Genomic DNA, 17,132 nt, shown 5'->3' on the forward strand with positions numbered 1-17,132 from the left:
TTTTCTCCAGGCTGACTCTCCTGCCAGTGATGTGTAAATGTGTGTGTGTGTGTGTGTTTCTCTCTGTCAGGCTGATGATGCAGCGTAATTACACCGGATCTGTTGATCTTTGGTCCGGCTGTGGTACATATGGACGCTCCTTGCCTAATGCAAAGTTCTGGTTAAACATTCTCCCAAAGTTTGCGTTCCGCCTTCTGTTGTTTTTACACTACAGGCCTGGCAATTGTTGGGGGCATTATTGACTTTGTAATTAAACTATTTTAAACGTCGGGATTTTGTAATCATTACATTTCGGGCCATCTGTTCCCAGTCCGAGGGCTGAGAAACGGGTCCTCCCCCCCTGCCTTGAGTAGACAAAAGACAGCACAACATGCAGCCAGTTTAGTTGTTTGTTTTTTTTAATCATTAATTCTCTGTTCTTTATAAACAATATGGACAAATGGACAAATGGTGAAATCCTCATCCGAGTATGTATCAGCTCAGTATATATACAAATACGGCGTGCAGCCCTGAGGCCGTATCATTTCTGTACACAAATGCAGCATCCAATCTAATGTTACTGATTATGGTTTTATTAGCTTCCATCTGCTGAAAGGCTAACAAAGCTTAAATTGGAGAACACAGCGAGGGATAAAACACTCCTTTTTTTTTTTTCCTTTCCTCAGGGTCACGATGTATAAACAGCTTGTGACCTCAAACATCTCTATTGGCTTTGGTTTTGGTCAACATCTTTATCGCAGCTTTATCTTCAGCCATTGTACAAAAGAGAAATCAGCTAATCTGTCACCGTGCAGATAACTGACTTTGATCCACAGCTTCTTCATTGGTGTTTCCGGCCTGTAATCTAGAGCTGGACCACAGACGGTTTGTCCGGTTTATCTGTTAAACATCTCTTTTCACGGGTGTTATGCGGAAAGATAAAGATGACATCAAACACACGGCGGCTACACGACAGATCGTAATCCCGTGCTGTTGCTCGTTTCGCGGATATTGTGCGATAAGGTTACTCTCTTAGCGTACAACCTTGGAGCATTATTAGTGCATTTCATCAACGAGGACAATTGTCAGATATACGGACTGTTAAAAACCCCTAGACTGTGGAACATACAAAACAGGAAGTTGTCCCTCTTGAAAATTGACTACAGCGTACCTGTCGGGTTAAACGACCAGAAATCCTGCACTTAAAGGCGATTTAAGGCGCGATGTGATGTCATGTCTTTACATAACCTCTCTAATAACAAATGTCCACGGAGAAATCTTACAATATATACATACACATATACAATATTTCATACTTAGGGACGTAACTGGATATGAAGACGTTATTCAGAATGAACAGATAAACTGATACAAATACAGATACACAAATCCGGTTTGGTTTTTTACTTTCTTTCTTTTGTTTTTATTAAAGAAAGCTTGTCGGGATTAGTTCATAGGGAATCTGATTGAGACTAGAGGTGTGCTTCAGGCCTGGGATCCTGATTCTGGTTATGCAACAAAAAAAGTTTTTAAAATAACATTTTTTTGCTGTCTGATATGAAGCTTGCAGGACAAGTTACCGGCCGGTCAGGGTCACGGTGGTTTAAATTAGACTGTTGGTTTTTATATTTTGGGGAAATTGAGCCAACTACATTTGTTAACCACGTTTTTTCCAGTTTCCCAGTGTCAACTGCTAGAATGATTTTTATTCTCCATTATCTACACACACATTACGCAGTATATTAACAATGCTGCCATTTCTACCTTTGAGATCTTATTTTTCTCTCTCTCTCTCAGTTATCCAGTAGTTTCGTGCATAAAAATACACCCTATTGGTTTAGGCCACGCCCACTTCAGATTTTAAGGCCTTGTTTACACTAACGCCGTTTTAAAACGAAAATGTTCCTCGCCCATCTCTGTCCATACTACACGACCGAAAACGCACATCACATGACCGTTCAGGCACACTAGGAATGCGCACACAAGTGTGAACAGGAAGTTGGTTGCTAGTCCAAGCCGGTGTTCCATGTAGGACTTACGCCGCTCGAAATGAGATTTGTCGGCGATCGCTCTAATCATAGCTCGCCTCTTGTGCATGTAGGCAGCTGCAGTATTATAAAATACAGGATTGAACTGCACAACGGCTGCTAAGAATGACGACAAAGCCAGAAAAGCTTGCGGTTCAGTCCCCGTGTTGATGTGTATACGATCAAGGTAGCGTAACGGTCATGTGGTAGGGGCTTGACGAATCAGGGAAGGATACGCGATGATCCAGAAGTCCCAATCAGGGGGCGAATGTGGGCGGAGCCACACCTTAATTTTCAAAAGTCTGCGTTTTGGTCCGTTTACACTGAAACGCAAAGCCGTAGTTTTCAAACTAATATGGGGTCTTTCCAAAAGTCTCCGTTTTCGAAGGTTGAAAACGCCGGAGTAGTTTAGAAGACAGGCGTAACCGTAGCAACAGTTTTAAAACGAAAACGCTCTAATGTAAACAGGGACTAAATCCAAAGACAACATACAGATACAGGTACAGATACGGATGCTTGGAGCACTAAACAGATATAGATAGCAGATACATATAGCATCTTTGCATTACATGTACATTTAAATAATTTTCTATATATAATATTTTTTCTCTAAAATACCAATTTTTTAAATACAGACCTGCTGACTCTCCTCTAGTCTATCTGGTAGCACTGAAGAGTCTGTGTTTTGAATTTTTGTTTTGAATTTTTATGAAATTTTAAATGTTATTATTTCATTAGACGAGTCAGTGAAATAAGAGTTATTAACAGTCACGGTGGTCCTCCGGTCGACCCCATGAACACGGTGTTGATGGGAGGCAGGGAGGACACCATGTTCCGCACCTCAGCGCCACTATGGTGAGGTAGCAAGGCATCTTGTGTATGGTGATACTGAGCAGCAGCGCCATACATGCACGGAGAAACAGAGCAAGGGATCGGAGGGGCTATCGAAGAACCTGCAACAGATACATCATGAAAAATAAGTGAAAATGGGCTAAATAGGTCTACACCTTTACTCTTAGAAAATGATCAGGATCTATGAAAATGGAAAAACACCCCCTTGCCCTTCTGTTATCTCAGATAGCTAGTCAGCGAATTAACTGAGAGAACGATGGTTTGCACTCGCCGTACGTCAATACAGTACCCGACTCAAGGTTTGCACCGTCATGTTCTCCGAAATGTATTTAACTTCAGCCAAACCTCAAAACATATCATAACGGCTCTTGATTGTTATTCTCTAAACTAGCTACATATCCAGCTGTGTGACCTGCTGGCTCAGAATGCATGTTCTGTGGCTCGACGATTCCATACATCACATCAACACCCAGAAAACATTTGCATATCGGATATGATTGGTCTAAAAGCTTTGAGACTATTTCGTGACATCACAAACTGTTCATTAAAAATGTGTATAAATTACCCCCCCCCGCCCCCCCCCCCCCCCCCCCCGTCTGAATACCATCAGAATCATCATTAAAGACGATTTACGTGTTTAATAGTCACATTTTTTATTATTATTTTAAAATAAATAATTATTATTTATACATTATTATTATTATAACATTATCATATAATGTTACGACATTTATAAAAAGTTGCTTTTCAATGACCACAATTTCTTTTCTGTGAGACTGGGCTGGACAGTGTATTATTTAGTTTATATTCTCTATTAATTCATCCAGCGAAAATAGAAAGTATATGTTAAATAAAATCAGTCACAATATGAGCCAAACTCCTCATATGAACTCTCTCCCATCGTTTCTATTAATAATAAAATCCTTATAAAATAAGAACATTGTGTCTTCTCACCTGCTGAGCGTGTAATTAGAGGAGATTGCACGGGGTAGTAAGGTGCTGCTGGCTTTCTGCTCGTGTCGTTCAGGATGTTGAGAGGGTCATGGACCTCAGCGTATGCGGGGACAGAGCGAGTGGAGGTCACACTGCTGATCACTGATACATGCTGATCGATTAGAGAGCCCATCCGCTGCGCATCCACATAGCCACTGTTCCCATAGTAGCCTGGAATTGAAGGAAGGAAAGCACTTAAAGTTCTCAGCACTCAGAAGTTAAGCATGCTCAGTCAGGAAAATCGCTCACATCTGTATTCAGACAAGAGATGTACGTAACTACAGTCTTAAGTGCTATTCAGAAGTTACTCAGGAGTCACACACACACACACACACACACACACACACACAGTGTGGAGTTTCAGTAAAACAATGGTGTCGAAACTGTCTGACAGTTTGATGTCACCACACTATATCAAAATGAAATGTATATTTAGGGTTGTAAATGCAGTCAAAAAAAAAACAACGATGAAATACCATTTGAATCCAATATAAGATACCATAAATTTGACTCCATTAATGAATCAATTAATATCGCCCATGTAAAAGACCCCGAAAAGTTTCCGAATGCAGGACGCCCGAGGAGACATTGCTGATCTCAAGGAGCAAAATGTATTTTTTTTATGGACAAACTTAAATAAGCAACACTTAAAGTTGAGCTGCAAGTGTAGCAAACGAGTGCTAGGTCAGCTTATCTTTCAAACTGTGGGCATTCTTTACAGTAGAGCGCATGCATCGAAATAATAAAAACACTGGCATTGTTTGATCAATTCTACAAATCAAAATCAATCCTTAAAAGTGTGATAGATTACCCTATATCGTATTCACACTTTACGATCTCATGACCTCGACTGAGCGCTCATGTCTTCATTCGGATGAGGGCAATGTTAAAACACTAACATGCAGATGAATGGGACGCACTGGATCATGCGCTGTTTTAAAAGCTGCTCAATAACTTTTAAATGAAACCTAGGACTATTTACATGTCTGCCGTCTTCTCATATATCATCATATTAGTCTTTTTATTTTCATTTTTAAATGATCTGTTACATTTATGTAACGTCGTATAGTAAAATTTAACAGCAAAGAAAAAAATTTTTACTTCCTTCTTTAGTCCATATTTTCTATCTCTATTTTTCCATAAAAAAAAGAGTGATTTTGTTTATGACGCTTTTGAAAAACTCATCCTCGGATGTTTTTACTCCACATACATCTTGGATAAAACGTCAAGAGGCAAGTAATTTGCATAATCTAAAGGCGGAGCCTGGAAAAACAACGTAAGCATCTCTGGATATGTGTGAATTTCCATGCATAAATATCGACAGTAACTTTTGGGCTTAATTAGTACAATTAGTACAATTTGTACAGTTGGACCGGTTTTATTGAACATTGGCGATGTTTTGAAGATCCAAACTTGACAATCTTGATCCCACAATATTTACTTGGTGCGAATAACCGACAAAAGTGCAACAGAATTGCATTCCTCACCGCTGTGTGATGCGCTGGTGTATACTGGACCTGAACATCCTCCTGCACTTCCTGCAAATCCGTAGTCCATTAGCTGCACCCCCTGAACCTCGATGGTGGGCTCGGAGGTGGACGGGTAGCTTACTGACGAGGTTCTGGAGCTGTACGCTACACCACTGCAGCTGCTATTAAAGCAGTCCTTAGCCAGCTGTTGACCACTGAAGGAGGAGTAGCGTGAACACTCGTTGCGAGCCGGGTAAGCCGAGGGGGGTGTGTGGGTCTGTGTCAGGTTCGTAGGTTGGTAGGTGGAGGTGCTGGTACAGTAGTTGGAGGCAGGCAGGCTTTGGTACATGCCATCAGGGAAAGCCTGGCAGGGTGCGTGAGGCTGGACAGGACAGTGGCCTGGCGATCTCACTGCCATCGGGCCCTGGTTGATCACGCTGCCTCGGTTCGCCATGGCCGGAGAGATGGGAGGGGTGATCAACGGACCACTGCTCTGGGAGTAGTCCAACTGGCCTTGATAAAGAACACACCATTTTTTTTTTTTTTAGCTTGTTTCTTTGATACACAGCATAATTTGACTTTAAGGGATGTCTGACTTCACGTCAACATTTGTCATATCCAATGTGCATTTATACTAACTACTAAATACATAATACACGAATACAACTAAGGAATATCTATTTTTAGTTCGAGAAATCCACCCATAGAACAAATATTTGTATATTTTTAAGTGAAATTTAACAATCTTTCTTTTATTAAAAAAAAAAAAAGACTTAACTTTGTGGTCTTGCAACAGTACGTCCTTTAATGTCATATGATTATTAATTAGCATTGCTTATATAATATGCAATCTAATCCATTGTACTATAACTCTTTTAGTATTTTATGTGCAGATTTATATTTTTCTCCTGCAAAAAAAAAAAAGTATCTTCATGTCTCTAGCATCTTCGCGATTATTCAGATCTTCTTTACACTACAGTGGGATTGAAGTGCTCTTTTATATACACGCTGGCAGCCATTTTACATGAAGAAGACTGCTAAAATAAGAAAATAAAAAGGACAAATTAACATGATTTTCATTTTCACTATGACTCTTCATGTCATTCATCCTCAGTATAAATATATACATCGAACATTAAGCTATCAGATGTTTATGAAGCTAAATGGCTTCACGGTTATATATACTTTTTATTTATTTATGTGTCAAAATCAGCCGATTCTTTGTTTCGATTTTATTTATTTAGAAATGTATTTATTTAAATCTGTGATTGGCTCATTTCCTTTCACCTGATTTTAAAAAGAAATCATTTCCCGCTTATAGGCAAGTGCTTGATTTAATGGGATTGGCCTAGATACAATTGAAAATCTCTCACCTCCAGAGCTCTACTCCAGAACAACCTGGCAACCTCAGAGACGGTAATTGCACACAAGTCATTTCAAATAATCTGAATGGGCTGCCCATAAAATCAAGTGAAGCACCTGTTTAACAGAAGTCTGAGATCAATAACTTCCCCCGTGTATCTGATGATGTATCTTGTGAAATGAAGTGGCCAGCTCTATGTGGATATATTTAACGCCACAGATTCACGTGAGCGTTAATGAGGTTCAGCAGCTAAGTTTTTCATAGAGCTAATGTTCATAAACCATCACCGTTCTAGCAAATCACTAAAAGTTAGGCTACATATTGTCTCAAATACGATTGACCTGGATTGGTGAAGAATGATGTGATGTTGTCTGAGAAGTATATTAGTGTTCATAAATTCTGACATAATTTCATACTCAGACTCTCCTGTAGCACATTTTTCTGATTTATAGTATTTACCAGATAGTGTAAAGCTGTCCGTATCTGTCCCCTGGTACACCAGCATGGTGGCCGCCAGTCCATGCTCAGTTCCTGGGATAGACAGATGTGCATACTCTGGTGGGGTCTCGTTCTTCACGGACGAATCGTTGTTCACAATCCCTGCTTTATTACGATTTGCCAGGAAGCATGAACTCGGGGAAGCCGTAAACGTCGCCTTACTGGCATCTGAAAACATTATGAAAACATCAGCTTCCTGATCCAACCGGCAGCGGTTAAATTCATTCTTTTTCAAAACTAAACGACAGGTTTACCTGCGTTTCTCATATATTTATCCAGGAGATTCTGTAGATCTTGCTCTTTATCATTATTGAACTGTGTTTCAATTGCCAGCAGGATATATTCATCCAACAGCATCCGAACGAGGTGGAAGGAGCCTGAGAAGAGATTTTCTCAATGAATTATATACCGAGTTACAGCTTGGGACACATTTATTACAGCGCAAACCTTTCATGATTACACAGGAGTATGAGACACAAATGAGATCAGTGTACTTTTTATAGGAAAGAATTCTTCCTCTCTTACATCTATCCAGAGCGAAACTAAAAGGTTTTGTGTTTCATTAATGCCGATTTTTTTGTTAACTGAATGCAATTTTATTATTTCTTCATATCATGAAATAGTTTTAAAACTGTTGTACTTACAACATTGTATTTAACTGTATTGTATTTTTTTTTTTCTAAATATATAAATGTTAACTTATTGCCTGTTTTATGCGTAATGCATTTCTAATAAAAACAAAAATCAGCTTTAAACACAAAAAGGCAAATGTTTTTTTTTTTTCTCTTAAACTTGTTTTACTGCTCAATATAGTAATTATTTTAATATTTAGATATTTTAAACGTTTTCCTTTTTCATTTATCACTTTTAAAGGCTTCTTCACATTACAGCATGTCTTTGTTTGGGGTGTGTGTCATTTCTCTAATTATTAAATGGAAAATTTAAATGTTTATTTTATATAACCATTGTTGTCCATTACCTTAACGGGGGCCAATAATTTTGGAGTTGACTGTATTTCTACTTGTAAAGAGTGCTTGTCCCTCGCGACTTGGATCTTTTTAACTCCCCCCATCCCCCTAACCCCCCCCCCCCCCCCCCATATTTTGGGATTTTCTCATGAAATATGATTACTAAATTTACCAACCCCCCCCCCCAAAAAAAAACAAACAAACAAAAAAACAAACAAACATCATATCCACAAATTCCTTGCATATTTACTAACTTGATAATTCAACAAGCCCTGACGCCATGAGGATATTTTGCAATTGTCTGAATCAAATATTCAGCTAGTAGGAAAACAAATCACTCAAAATGTTTAATATGTTCAGAAATGTTATATGTGCAGAATTTCGCCTAAACCTCTAAATTCAACACATTTTTATCTAAATCCTGCTTTTATGTTCTCTGCATCATGGGACTCAAAATAGGACCAATCTTGTTGCTTTGGGGAGCTAGAATAAAAACGCTTGCTATTTCTGCCATTTAAAATGCTATGACATCTCAGCTGAAGCATGGGAAGATGATGACATGTTTCAACTTTACGAAAAAGGTCTTTCATTTAAGCTGTCTGAGCCTCTGCCTATTGTAGGTCCAGTGAGGTCATGTAATGGCCTCTCTAAGTGCGACTTTGTGTTTGGCTTTGTGTGTGTGTGTGTGTGTGTGTGTGTGTGTGTGTGTGTTCGCAGGGCCAACAAAAGCTAACATAACTAGAGCTAGGCTCTTCCTAATCAGTGCACATGCGTCCAAGAGATAAAGATTTGTTTACTCAGGACGGGTCACTACATTTTACAGCACATTGTGGCTTTGTAACCAAACTGAGTGGAGGGTTTGTGTTGTAGGAGAGGGGGGGAAAAAAGAAGCTTTAAATAAGCTCTTTACATGTACCAGAATCGAGCAGAAGTGTATGAAGAAAATGAAGCGTATCTTTAAGGCATAATTATGACTTGCTCATGAAATCCCCAAAAAAGACTTACCAAAGCTCATGGCGTTGTTTAAGGTGAGGCTGTGCATCACACGAGCTCCAAAAAAACTCCATTTCAGTAAAAAGTCTTGGGCTCTTTTTTTCACTGAGCGGCCGGTCTGTTTACTGGGCTGATGAAAAAGCGGAAATCGAGATTATACTCACTCAGGTGCAGATACTGTGGATCTGAAGGGTGGATATTTTAGTTTCAACCGACCTTAATGACTTTCTGTTCCACCACAGAGTCCAGCCACTCAATAAAAGACTCGACGGTGGCGTTTTTTCTCAGGAGGTCCTTTAACTCTTGGAACACTGCGACAGAGTCATCTAGGAGATAAAAACAGGAGAAAAATATACAGTATGTGCTATGAGTTTTAATAGTGTAGCTCAGAATGATACATTTAGATTTGTCAACAGACTAAAACACAAATCTAATGAGCGTAGTTTTCTAAATATGGAAAATTTGACTGGTCAGAACGTGCTGATTAATTTTCTATAAGATGAGCTCTGGTTAGTAGTAGTTCCGGTTGTACGGCAAATCACATGTTTATATTAATGCATGTGTTCTAATACGTTTGATTTTTTTATCCAATCCATACAGGATTTGACCTATACGTGTTTTTGTGCTGTTTTTTTGGGGAAAATTACTTGAATTGGTGTAGTTCCACGAAATAGTTTCGCACGGTCTTTCTCCGCGATGTTTGTTGGTAAACGAGACCTTTTAGCTGTACTCATGTTCGTCGCACGTGAATCTGAGAGGGCTTGGACTGAACGCGCGTTGTGATGACGTCACATGACGCGTCTCGGCCCGGATCTGCAGAAAATCTGCTGTCGTTTTGAAAAATTGCGAGCTCCTCCGAATATTGCGGAGTTTGCTTGGTTTTGCGTTAATTTCTGCGATCACAAAATGGTGAAATCCTGGAGGGACCGTCTCTAGTACTCTAGTACAGCTCTTCCAGAGTCTTCGAGTCTCCCCGAAAGAGGAGTTTATCCTCCTCGTAAACTCATTAACTTCAAGAGAAAGCCAATGACTGTTTATATAACAGCAGATGTAACACAAGTGATAAAACTGCTGTAGAGAACTTGTTTGGCGGACATTCCACGACATGAAACGTACCTATAAACCTTTAAAACTGATAACATGCTATTCTGTAATAAATTTCATATCATTGATACATCACTGTTAGCAAATTTATGTGGTATAAGAGGATTAAAACACTTGAGTATACGTTGTTATAGGAAAATAATCAACTTTCGGGTCGTAACTGTAACTTTATTCCCAATCATGTCTTATTCCTTACTTTTACCATAAGCTTATTTGTCAAGACAGCTTCCAACTGACAGCAAAAAAAGTGTAGGTAGCTAGCTTCGTAGCTAGCCCAGCAAAAACAATTACGTTCCTTATCGATATCTACCAGTCAGTCAAATTTTTAGGGCTTAAGACTACACAGTAAGCTTGGAAATCTTGATGGGTTGTCAATACTGCTAATATTAACGCTAATACTATACTACTGCTGTTTGTATGAAGATAAAAACAAATCGTCTTTGGTATTTTGACTCACATTCGGAGTAGAAATCCAGGTCCGGGTCGCCAGTGTTTGAGAGGAGAGCCTGGGAGCCGATGCTGTTTAAATCTACTTTATCAACGTCGTTCACCATGGCCGTCACGACGTTTTGATCAAAAAGAGCCGGTCTTGCAATCTACAGAAAGAAGAGAGAACAAAACGTATTTAGATGCTGTTAAAAAGGATCAAGAATATCTCTCGTCCATGCAAAAGTATGGTTGGGAAATGTAGACCTGAGCAAGGTGTAAGAATGACGTCTGGCGCTTTAAGGAGGAGACAAAGCGCCGAGCTATCGGCAGCTTCTTTTCTGACAGGATTTTTGGTAGATTTTCCAAGGATGAAACCATCCAGGGCTCCCAGAGTTTTGCGAAATTTCGGATATCTGCCAAAAGACTAGACATGTTGTCCCAAAATTACTGAATGTAGCTTCACATAGTCCAAACAGATTGTGGACGTGAGGTAAGGGGTTTGCAGTGTGCTGGGGGGAAAACAATCCTTAAGCAAACGTTCCACATTGAAAAAAAGCAGACAAACTAACGAGTAATAAATTGTTAAGCATCGACGGCTGTTGCGTGATACGCAGCCTTCGTACACAACTACGGAAGGAATCGAACCTTTCCGGCATATCTTGCATTGTAGCAGGAATGAGAACATCAGTCAGGACCTGAGAAACACAAGCAGTTTAACATGAGCTCATGACCTCGTGCCAACACCCAGACCGACATGATTACAAGTTTGTAAGAATTATGCAGTAGCAAAGAAACTTGTATGCTATTACAGTGAGGCCAGGCATAGCAGTCATAGCTTTGCAATCATATACAACTTCATTTATATTAAATTGAACAAAAAACAAAACAAAACTGAATTCCACATGATATTGGGTTGCACACGTCTCTCACACACACCTTGTATAGTATGGAGTCACACACACAAAAGATATCCACGATTACTGGATTCTCCAGCAGAGGTAAGAGATGGTCGGGCATGCCTTGCCAGAAATGCAGCAAGAAGTTCTGGATCTGAAATACATGAAAGGAATAAATCACATGCTGGTACAGGAAAATAATCAACAACACAGTGGGGTTCAGTGTTTTATTCCTCTTAAACAACACACGCGATTGACCAATGATGAAACTTTTTTATTATTATTATTATTAATTAGACATCCGCACATCATACTTTTCTCCATTTAGAGTTACGTTTAATATTGTGGAATGTCCACGAAACAAATTGGGAAGTCCTGAGGATTTTCCCATGGCAGAAGACATACTGATTCTTATAAGGCGCTGACACTGGAGACTCCTTACATAAACATCTCCTGGCAGAAAACTTCACCATATCAATGGTTTTCTTTGCTAAATAACAGCACATTTTAAATCTGTTTATTTTCAGTATCCGCCCTGTGTTCGCCGTTACTATAGAAACAGTAATGCAACGGAACAAGCACATTAATATACTGTTAACCTAGGATTTGCTTTACTGCTTTATAGACAACGAATCAACACCTTCGGATCAATCAGATTAGTGAATTTATCAGTGCTGCGATATTATTACGATTAGATCTTGGTGATAAATTTGTACCTCTTCAAAGTTGACACTGATGGCGTTGTCGAGAATACACTGGCAGTGAGTTTTGTACATCATGATCAGTGTGTCGACCTGAATTTGAAATGCATCAGAGAAGAAAGTTCACGTGTGCAGTTGTTAAAAAAGAAAAAAAAAAAAGAAAGAAAGAAAAATACAAACTGAATAACAGACAGATTAATAGGTACTAAATAAACTATAGCCTTTTTTTACAATTACTATCATTTTACCTGAAAAATGTGAAAAAAAATAAACAGGGTTAAAAAAAAAAAAAAGAAGTGCATGATATTTATTGTTTTTAATTTCACAATGAATAAACAGTTAGCAAATGAGTAAAGGCTGAAGTAACATACAACATGCTGTAAATTAACCAGGATGGATTTCACGGGAGATTTCTTTTAGCCCTAGGGTGCAAGACGCGGATCAAATTGACCCAGCAGGGTGTGCTTTTTGAAATAATTTAACAATAAAAACCTTTTTTAAATTTTCGACTTAACACAGTATGTTTGTGTATATATACATACATTTTGTCAATACTAATATTTATATTATATTTCTAATATATTTAAAACTCCATGGATTACTCAATATCTGTTGGAACTAGGGTCTCTGAGCCAAGAATTTGCCTCAGTTGTCATAGCAACAGTTATCACAGCGAATCACAAACCTAGCCCACACTGTTATATACACTATATTTTATCTACAGATTCTGCATTTTAACACAGAAATTATATGACAGGTCAGTTCTGAAACACAGATATTCATATATTATGGATAAAATAGTTCGTAAATTATGAGAGACAAACATCGAATCCAATACGGGTCATTTTGACCCACTTTATACATTCGTGTAGGCTTTTTTATTTTTTTATTTTTTTATTCATGCATCCTAGGGTCAAAATATTGAGGTCTTTCGAACAAACTTGAGACTTTTATAGCTGAACATGTCAGGGTTTTCAGTTTTAATAGCCTATGGAATATGTACATAATGTACAAAATATATAATACGGGTTTTATGTATTATTAACATGTTTTGTTTTTGCCCAAGAATCTATGTAATTGGACCTTAACACCCACTGTAGGCTTTTAATTAAAGTCTAGAGTAAAATTTCAATCACCTCCCAGGTAAAAGATACAGTATATACTAAATGTCCAAAATATACGGTATATACTTGATGCGACAAGGAAAGCTACAGTTTATTACCCATTTGTTTTTTTGAGCGTGATCCACAATAAACAAACCTTTTCTTTCGAAATGGACTCGTGAAGCAATAAATGTTGTGCACTTGGGAATTCCGGTAGCAACATTCCTGTTTTAGAACTGAGAGAATATTTTCGTGTGAAACCTCCCTGTGAATTACAAACAAGAGACACATATAGATATAGAGCTGCTTTTTTTTCTCCTTTAAACTGAACAGCTTTCGTTTCGTGATCATTTCATTATCAAACAATAGCTATTTTACTCGTTTTAACCATCATTTTGATTTACTCACAATAACCCAAAGTGGCTAAATTACATTGTTCTGTGTATTGTACTACATACGAAAATATGAGTTAAGGTTTAAATATAAAAAAAAGAAAAAAAGATGTCTTTTTAAATCACAACCTCATTTTTGAGCTTGCTCCCAGAGAATCTGTTATGAAACACACAAGAATAACACGCTCTCAAAGAAGGTTTATAATCATGTAATAAAAATGCAAAGGGAAAAAAAAAAAATCTATTAAATGTACTTTGAAAATTTTGTGTTCAAGTGCAAAAGTTTGCATCCCCTTTGCTTTAAAACAAAATGAATAAGATCAAGAAATATTTGTCACGTTTATCAACAATTAAAAATGTTCTCTCACTACTACAAGTGGAAATTTTTTTGCCAATTTGTGTATTTTAATATACACCAATTCTGAGCTCCTTCATTTATTTTTCAATATTTATTGGAATGTATTTATTTATTTCCAATATTTGGTTTTAATCCTGTTTCAAAACAGGCCTGGAGACTGAAAGGGTGAACGCGAAACATCTTTCCCAACTTTCCAACCAATCTTTCTGTTGATTTTGACTTATTCTAGGATAATTCCACATTTGAAACTTTGTGCAGTTCTATTTTACGTATTTTTTTTTCCATTAAAAAACATGTGGGGGATTGCAAATTTTAGCACTCAGCTGTATTACATCTCCATTTTCCCTAACACATGAAACGTTCCATGATTCACTTTCCAACTTTCCTTTTACTTTACTACAAACTGAACAGAGGAAGGAGAAGCTTGGCGCTTTATTTTTACCTGGTCAGCCCTTTTCCTGAGTACACTGAATGATAATAAGCACTGCTCTCTTTAATCCCGATTCCATAGTAATGATACCTTAAAAAAAACAACAACAACAACCCAAAAAATCGCATCGAAAACACACTGTACGTATAAACACTGATGCTTGAAGATATTTGACTAATAAATAAAATTTTAATTAGTGTCCCTTACTTCGAATGGCCTCTGGTGCCGAGCCTTCGAGTTGTTAGGAGTGGGAATTTTTGCCGTATAGTCTACAGTTATAACGAAAATATACATTCAGGTCTTCTTGCGCTCATTAATTGAAATTACACAACAGTTAAACACTCAATAGCATTACAAATTTTTTTACAAGAATTCTACATAATAATGTTTACCTTGCCGAAAGTGGCAGCGCAAGCAGGATCTAATTTCTCCTTGCGACAGAAGTCTAGGTAATGCGCATAGAGGATGCACCGAGGCAAGCAGACTCCTTCACAAACGATATAATTTTCCTCAAGCCTAATTGACAAGAAAATGTTAGCAAGAACAACTGCTACAACAATCTTAACTATCACCAGAGAGGAGGATAAAGATGGCGATACCACTGAAGCGTTAACTGAGTTTGTTTCTTCTTGTCCTTGATGATTTCACTGATGCTCTTCTTTGTCACCGTTTGCTTCAGAGTGAAATTCTTCGAATAGTCGAGATGATCTAAGTCGTCTTCAGAGGAGATGGTTCCATTGCTCTCATCAGCCTCTGTTAAATAAATGATACTCTCTATAAACGAATGTCACTGACTAAAGGCGTAGTGCAGAAGGAAATTTGATTATATTTCATAGAAAAGTGCAGAGATAATTTCCTGTGCTTTTGTAAACGGTTTCTAAGACTGCGTATGGCTTAATTACGATTATATATATATATATATATATATATATATATATATATATATATATATATATATATATATAGTGGGCTGAATCATGGCATGTTTTCAAGAAGATGAAAAAGAAGAGAAAGAGGAATAACGAAAACAGAAACAACAAATAGAAGCAGACAAAAAAAAATAACAATAATAAATAGAAGATGAGGAAGGTGGTGATGGAAAATGAGCCGATCGTTTATAATATATACAAATAAAATATAAAAATGATTCGATATCAAACGAACCAGACACGGATCATTTTTGAAATATAAAGAAATAAAATGATATAAATCAACATCAAGTGATAGAAAATGACCTGATCACAGATTTAAAGGTTTTTGAAAAAGAAGTAATTTCAATTATATAAGTGAGAAGTGGATTACGTTCAATTAAGCATCTAATAGCCTAATATATAGAGTGTACTGTACATTGAGGATGATTGTCCTGAAGATCAGGTTAATTCGCCTTCTCTGTGAATTTGTCTCACGTTTCTTTCACGTTAGATGGCTGTCAGACTTTTAATTCCATTTTAATTCCACAGTAGTATATCGCAGACATGAGTAATAATGAGGAAGCAGGCCAAATGAAGAACATTGTTTGTGCAGAAGAAAACACTGAAATTTGGACATTTATATACATTTATATACCATTTATATGGTATAAAGCTAACCTCATTTTAGGCCTTAGATTTCATAATAAGAAGAAGAAGAAGAAAAGGAAAAAGATAAGATAAGAAGAAGAAGAAGAAATTATTGACAATGATTCTATGTTGATAAGGAGTGCAACAACAACAACAAAAAATATTGTGGATTAAAAAAAAAATCATTCAAATATGTAATGTAAAATAGCTGAATAATATGAAGTTGAATAATAACTTTTATATATCCCACTTCCTCTGGTTTTACTCCTAATGTCTTCTCCTTACAATCAATATCAAACTCTAACCAGTGTGACGCACCTGATTTAATCCCTGAATCCTCTTCCTCTTCATCAAACTTGTCTTTGAAGAACATGTTTCTGAGATCGTGATGGTCGGTGTGATGGAGATCATCAGCACTGTAAGTCCGCTTCGGCTGCGGTGGCTGTAGCTGATGAAACGTGTTATTACTCTTCACTGGACTTCCTCTGTTTCTTTTCATTTGTATGTTATCGAGACGATTAAAAGGAAACAGCTGGAACTTTATTTCGAACGCAACGTCACTCAGTTGCAAGCATTAACAAATTAAAAACAATACACTCGTCCAAAGTAGATCCAGAGACGCACATCTCAGATCCGGTACACGTCTGACCGGACGTAAGATTTCGATCCAAAAACACCTTTATCCACGTCAAGCCGTTAATCCACTAAAACAGGTAATGCCTTCCGGTCTTAATTAAAGCTGTGCTGTGTCTGAAATGGTACGACACTGACGTGAGTGCCTTGAGAGCATTTATCTTATTTACAGAAGACTGGCAGTAGACCGGGAGTATTAATGATTAACCCGAGGGGGCCATCATCTCCTTAAAACCTGCTGGTGTTGCCTTTCAGCTAGACCTACACCTTCATCCAGCGCTGTCACACCGCACTCTTCACTTTCAGGCCTGATTTAATTAACCTACACCCACATGGCAATAAAACACAGACAAACATGCTGAGAAACGTTGATATTTGTTAAAGG

The 17,132-nt window shown here is 37.7% G+C and overlaps 1 protein-coding gene across 1 annotated transcript; it reads right to left on the bottom strand.

Moving 5' to 3' along the window:
* Positions 1-417: 417 nt before the first annotated feature.
* rfx6 (regulatory factor X, 6) lies at positions 418-17,041 on the bottom strand. Its single transcript, XM_017456175.3, has 19 exons — positions 16,433-17,041; positions 15,155-15,308; positions 14,948-15,071; positions 14,763-14,824; positions 14,568-14,645; positions 13,897-13,924; positions 13,533-13,640; positions 12,288-12,365; positions 11,612-11,725; positions 11,321-11,370; positions 10,940-11,099; positions 10,704-10,842; positions 9,359-9,468; positions 9,155-9,272; positions 7,436-7,558; positions 7,143-7,349; positions 5,339-5,833; positions 3,813-4,022; positions 418-2,959 (listed from the first exon to the last, which is right to left on the bottom strand). Exons 1-19 carry the CDS (start codon positions 16,611-16,613, stop codon positions 2,775-2,777), a joined length of 2,724 nt encoding a protein of 907 aa, XP_017311664.1. The 5' UTR covers positions 16,614-17,041; the 3' UTR covers positions 418-2,774.
* Positions 17,042-17,132: the final 91 nt, after the last annotated feature.

This window comes from Ictalurus punctatus, chromosome 25 (genome assembly GCF_001660625.3).
Source record: "Ictalurus punctatus breed USDA103 chromosome 25, Coco_2.0, whole genome shotgun sequence".
NCBI classification, from domain to species: Eukaryota; Metazoa; Chordata; class Actinopteri; order Siluriformes; family Ictaluridae; genus Ictalurus; species Ictalurus punctatus.

Coding starts and splice junctions, on each gene's coding strand:
- rfx6 (XM_017456175.3), bottom strand. CDS start 16,613: ATGAAAAGAAACAGAGGAAGTCCAGTGAAGAGTAATAACACGTTTCAT. Junction 10,843..10,939: donor CATTCTTACACCTTGCTCAG/GTCTACATTTCC, acceptor TTCTTTCTGTAG/ATTGCAAGACCGGCTCTTTT. Junction 5,834..7,142: donor GGACAGCTTTACACTATCTG/GTAAATACTATA, acceptor TTCTTTATCAAG/GCCAGTTGGACTACTCCCAG.